At 36.4% G+C, this 9,513-nt stretch overlaps 1 protein-coding gene across 5 annotated transcripts in view; it reads left to right on the top strand.

Moving 5' to 3' along the window:
* Positions 1 to 5,563, top strand: part of CHD9 (chromodomain helicase DNA binding protein 9) — an 86,894-nt gene extending 81,331 nt beyond the window's left edge. For all 5 annotated transcript variants that reach the window (XM_061355415.1, XM_061355417.1, XM_061355416.1 and 2 more), the window contains 2 exons: positions 378 to 482; positions 2,119 to 5,563. In XM_061355415.1, the coding sequence (XP_061211399.1) occupies positions 378 to 482; positions 2,119 to 2,973 (960 nt within the window). In that variant the 3' untranslated portion in view covers positions 2,974 to 5,563. The remainder of the gene's footprint in view (positions 1 to 377; positions 483 to 2,118) is intronic.
* The last annotated feature ends 3,950 nt before the right edge of the window (positions 5,564 to 9,513 follow it).

Consider the following 9,513-nt stretch of genomic DNA (forward strand, 5'->3'; position numbering starts at 1 on the left):
TAAACCGGATTGTAGTTACAGCCTTCTTGCTAAGACTTGGCCACTATTGTTCTCTATTTATGGGGTTGTTCTTCCATTTATTCCATGTCTGAATAATGTCTAATATTAAACATTAGTCAGAATGTGAAATATTGAAGTTACAAAGTGCAAGTTTAATAGATGAGTTTGAGTTTAGTAGGTTTAGAACAAATCAAGAGTATGTCTCATATACCATGAGGAATCACTGAAAAGCTGTCTTGTACTCATCGATAATTTCAAGTTAGACTTTATTTGTATTGTTCTGTATAAGAGGCAAAAAATGAAACAGTGTCAAGTGTGACTGTTGCCTTTTCTTCTTACAAATGAGTATTTCCTGACTTTCATCTTCTGCTTCCCAGGTTGGGGGTGCCTTTGCTCCTCCTCTGAAGGATTTGTGCAGGTTCTTGAAAGAAAATCCAGAGTATGGAGTGGCTCCTGAATGGGGTGAAGTTGTAAAACAGTCTGTGAGTATTTGTAGAACAAGATAACAGTGACATGAAATATATCTTAAAAACAGGGCAAGCAGGAAAAAAAGCATGCCTTTTGGCATGATTTTCATTTCTGATATTATATTAACATAGAATGTGAGTCAATGGTTAGCTTTTTTCCACCACTCAATTCCCTAAACTGGGTTGTTGGCACAGCTGTGAGTAGGAGAAAGGGAGGGACAGTGGCTGGCAACCCCAAATTAGAGATTTGGGTGAAAGCACTATCATACTGTGACTTTCTCATCTCTTAAATGTAGCCTTAAAGGTTTTGGAGATTAATGTAATTTTGAATATTTATTTTACTTGTTAATTAATTAACTTTCATTGTGTACCTTTAATAAATTACTGTACTCAATAAAAATTTAAACCAAGCATTAATACAGCTATTTTCTACTATAATTATATAGCTGGTATCTCTTTAAGTGTCATTGGCTCAAATACAGTGTATGGTTCTGAGTTCATTCCCTGTTTGTTTTGAAGATAAGAACATATTTTGAATTTTAAGAAGTTACGTTGTATAATAAAGAATGGTTTCTCATAATCCAGTTAATCCTTCATTCCATGTGTCTAACAGAAGTGAAGATGATTTTGTTTACCAGGTTTTGTTTACCAAGTTAATTTTCTAGTTTGTTGTCAGCAGATCCTGTAATCTTTCTGTAAAGTTCTAAATGCCAGTCTTTCCAGTACCTTTGTGGGACATTCCGGTAGAAAAATAGGTAACTAGGAGTAGGATTAGACTGCAGTGAATAGAGTTATAAATAAGATCAGATTTACTTCTAGAATTTAGTCATTATCCACAGAACAGAAGAACAGAGCATGAGCTGTGAATTCCTCTAGTTTCATCAGGCTAGTTTTAATTAGGGATATTTGCTGAGCTTTATTGTAGGATGGAGGTGAGTAATAGTTGATCTTGCCATTGCCATTTACAAGAGAAATTTTCAAGATGGTGCATTTCAAAGAGAATACTGGCGTCCATTACAAATCTTTCTTCGTTGTTAGGTAGGAGGGCTTATGGAGTTGAAGTAATACTGCGCAAGCCCTAAAAAGAAGTGTTCTAAATTTTATTTTAATAGAACTTCAGTCTTCAGTGTTCATTCTTAAGTTTATGGATGAGGTGAAATAAGAGAACATTAAAAAGACACTAGCAGTAATAAAAAGGGTTCGGGGATTGTTGGTATGTGTGCAATCACACATTTATATTTAACTTTAAATAGAGGGAGGGTTTTTTGGTTGTTTTTTTTTTTTCATTAAACTGACAGATTATTTCAATGTGGTAACATTGTAAAGCAGTCCTGGTTTAGATCTTGAATTGAGATTACTCCTGTCATTAGCTGTATTTGGCTTGTTCAGCAAACAAACCTCTAGGGATGAATTAGCAGAGGGTCTGAGAAGATGCCGTGTAGACCTCACTGTGGAAATGGGTGTTCAGACATTTGAGATGCGATAGCCCAGAGTCACCACAAATTCCAGTGAGCTGTGTGGAGATGAAGCTGCTATGCTAACATACCAGGATAATCTTTGACCATGCTACTGTATGGGGTCTTTTGTTTGCTCTTCCTTTTCCATCTGTAAGCTCTCAAAATCCTAAAAATACTCCATGTGTCTCTTGCAGGGATTTCTTCCAGAAGGCATGTTTGACCGTATTCTCACTGGACCTGTTGTGCGGGAAGAAGTGAGCCGGCGAGGAAGGCGCCCCAAAAGTGAGATTGCTAAGGCTACAGCAGCTGCAGCAGCTGCCACCGCTGCGGGCATATCAGTTAACCCTCTGCTAGCTAATGGATTGCTTCCCGGAGTGGATCTGTCCAGTCTTCAGGCCTTACAGCAAAACCTGCAGTCACTGCAAGTGACAGCAGGATTAATGGGAATGCCAGCTGGTTTAACTGCTGGAGGAGAAGCAAAGAACATGGCTGCCATGTTCCCCATGCTGCTGTCAGGGATGGCTGGATTACCAAACTTGCTAGGCATGGGAGGACTTCTCACAAAGTCTACAGAATCTGTTTCAGAGGATAAAAAGGGAAGTGATTTAAAGGAGGCAGACACAAAGAAAGAAAGGACAGAAGACCAAAATACAGATATTGGTGGTGAAAATTCTGTTTCAAGTTCTCCTTCAACATCCTCTGCTGCTGCAGCTGCCAGTCCTCTCTCTCTAAACCCTTTACTTCTGTCCAACATACTTTACCCAGGGATGCTTCTCACTCCAGGCCTTAATCTTCATATCCCAGCTTTGTCTCAGTCTAACATTTTTGATGTACAGAACAGTGAAAGCAACGACAAAGGCTCAGCGAAGCCCACAGAAGAAAAGGAGCAAAATTCTAGGGTTAGAGATCAGGAAGACAAAGGGGGAACAGAGCCAAGCTCTCACAATGAAAACAGCACAGATGAGGGTTCGGAGAAAGCAGATGCTTCATCTGGATCTGACAGTACATCGTCTTCATCTGAGGATTCAGATTCTAGCGATGAAGACTGACCCCAGACTCTGCACTTAAATTATAAACTGATTTTGAATTTATTCTTTATTTCATTGTAAATAACCCAGTGTTGAGTGCATCAATGATTTACTGACCGAACATTTCAGTATTTGTTTAGAAGTGCAAACTGCTTTCAGAGACGTTTTGCATGTAATATTTCTTGAAGTTCATAAGTTTCTGAACTTGTATGTACTATCAAATACACAATGGTGTAAAATTACAACAAAAGGCATTATAATTTTGTTGGGGGTTAATTTTATGAAAATAATGCTCAAGTAAGAGCTGTATATTTAATATATTTGCAGTGAACACAGAATACTTTATGCATATTATTGATTTAATTTGAATATAGTTTTACAGCCTCCTCGACACTTATAATTTACAGATCAAAACTCAGCAATAATTTGGGCAGCTAATGAATGTCATGAAAGCTGTAGAATCTACATCACCATCCATTGCTTTAATTACATGAAAATGCTCTAGTGTTGTGATGCACTGCTGTTTCCAATTCAGGTACAAGTGTGTTTAAAAGAAGATAAATTTTTCCCAATCAGCCAATTAAACTGGCTACCTGTTACCTCAGCTGAGTTAGTTTAGGAAGTTTACATTGGTTTCTATTACTTGTTTTCAGGTTTTGTTTTGTTTTCTAAAGGCATCCTGTATATCATGTTAAAATCTGAGTTATTTGAGATAAGACTGTTGGGTTTGTTTTTTTTTCCCCTTATTACAACTGTTGTTTTTGACAGCAGTAAGGGGAAATTAGAGCAAAAGCTGTCTTACCTCATGCTACTTGGCACCATGTAGATCTATTTAGTTTACACCTTGCAAAGTTTTGGGCTCCCTCTGCAGAATTGCATGTCCCAAAATGAGGAGTAGTTTCCCCAAGACTCAGAAGAGGCAAACTGTCATAAAGTGCCACTGAAAAGACCTTTCAACACTGCATACTTCATGTAAAAATTGTTTGTTTGCTTTGTTTGTGTAGATTTCTATTTGTGTTTTATGTCATAAAGCCTCCTGGAGTTACCAGTTTTAATAATGGTAAATAAAGTATAGATAGTTTTGAACTCCTTTTGAGTTTAAACTTCTCTGCAGATTTAAATCTGACTATTAATTGCCCAAAATCATTTTGGGGATATCACTTCCTATGTTATGCTGAGTTACCCACTGAAGAAAAAGCACTTTGAATAGTAAGGAAGACAAATTATTCCTAGAAACCACAGTAACAGGGCATAAGGCATCTAAGTCTAAATCCTTAGAACCCTTTACTATATAAGATCTGTGTAAGATTTGATGTGTGATATGATTCCTCCTTCTTCTTAAGCTGCTATTACTCTGACACAGTTGAGGCCCAGATTCATATTTACGGAAGTTCTGAACTGACTGAAACTTCAGTTGATGTTGGTTACATCATTCATGGTCCAAGAATAGGAAAGTGTTAAGAGAAAATAAATACAGGTACTAGTGGAAGGTCATTGAAAAAGCTTTACAAAGGGATACATTAAAAAATAATTTAAAAACTGTATATTTTGATATAGTTCTGTTGCTTGCTTGTACAGTAAAACAACTGTGTTGTTTTTTATCAAGAACTTTACCAATGAAATATAAGTTTATGTGCAAAATAACTAGCCCCATGATTAGAAGCAGTATTACATGTAATTACACAGCTATACAAGTACCATTTGGATTGTGGTGGTTACGTATTTTCCCAAATAGTATTCTGATTTTTGGCCCTTCATGCAGTGTCTTAGCAATAGTGAAAATTAAAAACTGCCAAGAGAAGGGGGTAGCAATTCTTCATCATGGGGAAAAAAAACAAAAAACAAACAAAACAAACCTACTTATTTAATATTTTGCCCTTTGTAATATAGCACTTTTAATTAACTAGGATGCATCTATGAAATAGCCAAAGTTTTACAAACAGTTATTAACTCAGTTTGCTGATGGAGTATGTCAACAATGCCATCACTTCCCACCCCTCCCCCTCAAAACAAATCCTAAATCTTGTGGCTAAACCCTAATTTATATCAGATTTATGAAATAAAGTATTTTCCTAATTATGGTCAAGTGAGTTTGGTTATCATTCTAGTGATTCTTTCTATGTAGTAAGGCAATTACAGTTTCAAGTCATGAAGGCTACTGTAGACTTAAACGTAATACATTGGATTTATTTTTAATCGGTTTGAACCAGAAGGGGAAAAAATGTCCCACTATCAATTAACTATATGCAAATACGGTTGTATAAAGTTAAGGGTTATAAGGAAACCTCAGTAGAATTACACTAATACTGAAGTTAAAAGAATATCAAAGGTGATGATAAAGTGTGTGTTGGTAGTTACTAAAAGAACCTTAGCTGTTATTGCCTTGTATTTCTATCCCTTGTTTCAGGCTTCATGATCCAAGTCTTAGTCCAGGTTTTTTTTGGACATTTGCAATATTTGCCAGTTGTGTTCTGTGTAGTCTGAATTTGCTTTCTGTAGTTGAACAAGCGTCTTAAAAAGTCATTTGTAATTTATTGAATTACTTTCTATGATGTTCTATAGAGCAAATGGAAGTTTAATTATTTTTTATTAAACATATTCTTTGACTACCCATGATGTCGGCCTCAATATATGAAAATAATGCTGTCTGTGTAAGGATTAAACCTGTGGCTTTCAGCAGCGAAAGTTAAGTTTCAGTGTTAAGCTCTAAAATAGAATATTAAGGCTTTAGAAAAATCAAACCAAGGATGTTTTTCTGGGAATCATTTCCCTGTTAGTCTGCTGTCACACAAACAATGTAAGCAGTCGTTCCAGCCTTTTAGTAGCTAGAGTCAGAAAGGAGTATATATGGTCTAGGTTCTTGTCTAAAAGTTGACTTAATGTGAAGTAATGATGCACCTGATGTTCCAGGGTGAGGATGTTGGCAGTGGAATACCTTTTGAATCTTTCTTTTAAAATTCTGCATTACTAAATCTTTCAATTATGTACACAGCACTTACTACTGTTATTTTTCATCTATTTTATACATGCCTGGACATTTCTCCTGACAGTAAGTTGTCTTCTGGCTGTCAGGTGCTGCCTTGTTCTAATCTGTCGTTGCACTTCAATGATTCAGTGGTATCCTTCTTACACCAGTCTGAATTTTGTCTTTGGATTGTGATCATCCTGTCTGAGCTGCTGCTTTCTCAAATCTGTACACAGGTGATATAAATGCACATACACATACGAGCATTGTTCTCACATTCTCCTGTTTCTTTTTTCCTTGGAAGTCCTGCAGGTGCCCTAATAGTATTTTTAAATGTATTTTTAGCAGATCTCCTAGAAAAATCGTAAAAAATCATAGATTAAAAAGTAGTAACAAAAAAACAAAAACAAGCAAAATCATGTCTTCTAATTTTATAATCAAATCTTCTTAGTCTGTGAATGAAAAATATAACCAGGTCTTATTTTTCAGTGAAACTTTTTTCCCAAGGAACAGATAATCTAGGCACAGTATTAGTGTTCCAGTTCTTGCACTCCTTTGATATTTTTTGGAAACAGTAGCTGGATGATTAAATGAGATTACTAACAATGTGTCCCAGCCAAATTCCTCTTCTGTTTGTTGTATCTTGTCTACAAGAAAATTATTTCTGACATGATTGGTAATATATTTCTAGTTTTTTGGTCTGTCTGACAGTGCTGTTACACCTTCAGAATGAATGTGTACTTCTCAATGCCTGCATTTAAGCTGTAGTGAGATGACCTGTAACTGCTGTGCATGGTTAATATAAAGGAATCTGCAGCATAGTGTTAAACTCCTTGTGAAGCGGAAGTTACTAATAGTTGTATAAACAGTTTCTGATATAGTTCTATTACACCTGTAATTATTCTCAAGATAAGAAAGCTGTATCAATGTAATAGGGGATTTACACTGCTGTAGTTGACCGGCATTTCATGTTTTACATCTACATTTCTGGAACATTCTGTGGACGAGACTCATTATACCACTGTAGCTGCAGGAGTCTACAAAATTCCTACCTCACCTAAATGTCCCTCATGTTCTACAGGCAGGTGGTATCATTCATTTGCCAACAGTCAGAGGGAAAGGAAATAAAAATACTATCATTCCAGAACTAAACAGTGAGAAAATCTCAATCACTATAATCACTCATTATTCGTAACATGACATTTTTCTGTTAAAAAAAAAATACAGCAAGGACTTCTTATGGTTAAGAGTCTCTGATGACAAAGGGAAGTTTCAGTTAACATTTCCCTAAGAAAAACTATTATTTGAGGAGAAATATTTTTCTAGCTCATAGTAATTAAGTACATGTGAGATACGTCTTTGAAAATTCTGGCCATATACAGAGGAAGGATGTTGACACACATTATACCTCTAGTGGTGTCAGTAAATTATATCATTTATTACTGTCTAAAGTTCCAGCCTGCCAGAAATTATAAAAAAAAAATTTACTGTTGTATTTCGTTTTTTAACCCAATATTCTAGGAAGACTGGAAATAAATATGAAGAATTTAGGAGAAATTCCTATCAAACAGGGTGGAGCTGAAGTCTTGAAATAGAAGTACACACAGGTAAGTATCTCTGTTCAGAACAGTAACAATCCCAAAACACTTTGACTTAAATAAATTTCAGCTTCAATTTGTAGAGTATTTTATACATTAGGTAACATTCAGATTTCTTAAAAGAATAAAAAAAAATGAGGCCACTTCATCTCCCTGCAATACTAGCCTGTATTTCAGAAATATCTTGCCACATCTTCACTGAAGGCAGTGAAGTCTGGGCCTGTGCTATGACTGCACAGCATTTGTTTGGGTTCAAGTTCTACTACCTGTTTCTTGTATTTTGCAAGGAAATTCCAGTTCATTAACAAAGTCACACAAGGATGGAATTTGAAGCCATTTGCCATATTTTTGTGCAACCGTACTTTGAAATGTTTCACTGGTTGTTCTGAGCTGTAAACAGCACCTGTGTCTCCAGCAGTGCTGCCTGTCTGAATTGCTCAGCTTCCCATCACTGCCTTCCCCAGTGTGACATTACCTGGGCGGAGGCGGCACAAGACAAAGAAATATGTAGCCCTGAAGCCCTTCAATACTTCAGTTTATATGAAGGTCCATAGCATGTTCATAAGCTAATTTTCTGAAAATTCAAAATGGTTAAAAATGTATTCCATTGCAGCATAGGTTAGCAGCAGTCAAGGACCTGACTGAAGATGTCTGTGGTATTCTTGTTGAGAGTTCTACACTGGTGGTAGTGCTAATGGCTGTTAAGTGTTGGAAGATATAATTACGGAATCCAGTAGTGGAAACAATTCAAGCAATCAACATGCCAGATGAGGATATCTCATTATTTCAGTACTGATGTTGAACACTGCTATGGTCTTGAATAAAATCCTAACTGCTTTGTAAGGAAAAAGAAAAAAAAAGAGATTAAGTGGAGGAAAAAGTGAAGTCCTCAGGGATGAAAGCATTCAGGGTGTGTTCCTTGTGAAAGTTTTCAGCAGCATTTTCAAAAACAAAACCACAACTTTTTTTAGTTTGTCTTCTATACTAGAATTGTCAAACCATATTTACAAAGTCTGGATGCATAAAAACAGGGATGAACGTGAGTGTAATCAAGCATAGTAACTTTAACCTAGGCTTTGTTTATCTTCTATTGTGAAGGTTTGTTTCTTTTTTCTTTTTTTTTTAATCCAAAGAATTTTGAAAGAGTAGATTAATATTTGTCAATATTAAGTAAAACACCAGAATAAGTTGTTGCTTTAACGAATACTGTAAATGCAGCTTTACAAGAAAGCTCTGCAGTATTACAGACAGACTTCAGAGTGGCATAGGGCATCCCATCAGCGCACTGCCTTGCTGCAAAGTTCACAGCTCCTCCATGTTAGAAAAAGAGGTGTTAAGACATTGAAGCACAAAATAAGACTCTACAACTCAAAGACAGTTAGAAAGCAGGTATGTTTTTTTCGGCTCTGGGTGTGAGGGGGATAACTTGCACACCGAGGGGTTAAGCAAGCAGATATTTATTGCACACAAACATGCATATTCATTAGGTTCCCGAGAGAGTGGTGGAGATATTACAATTAGTTTAGGTATTCATTATCATAAGTCTCCTCCCTTTTGATGCTTGCGCACTGCCCTCTGATGGTTATGGGCAGGGGTCTTCAAGATAAGTAAGTAGTCTTCCTCATGCAGGCAGGGGTCCTCAAGATGAAGTAAGCAGTCTTCCTTATGGTGCACTCTCCACCTTTGCCACAGTTGGATGCCCCAGTAATCACAAAACTAGCTGAAACTAGCCATATCTGTAAGTTTCTGATAGCTGGCAAAGATTTAGAACAGTGTGACCTCTGTACAAAATTTATTGCAAGCAGAACAGGATGGACAGACAAGGAGTATCGTAAACTAGCAGATGTTTAGCAGTCACTGTCTCCAAACTAACTGATAATTAGAAGGATGGTAAGAAATAATTCACTCATTAGAAGGATGGAAAGAAGTAATTCACTCTTGTTAGTAAGACTACTAAATTCTGTTATCACACCACAGACTTGCAACACATTGTTCTCT

Source organism: Neopsephotus bourkii, unplaced genomic scaffold, assembly GCF_033783945.1.
Source record: "Neopsephotus bourkii isolate Nb327-2 ecotype Australia unplaced genomic scaffold, CSIRO-AGI_Nbou_v1 NB_797, whole genome shotgun sequence".
NCBI classification, from domain to species: Eukaryota; Metazoa; Chordata; class Aves; order Psittaciformes; family Psittacidae; genus Neopsephotus; species Neopsephotus bourkii.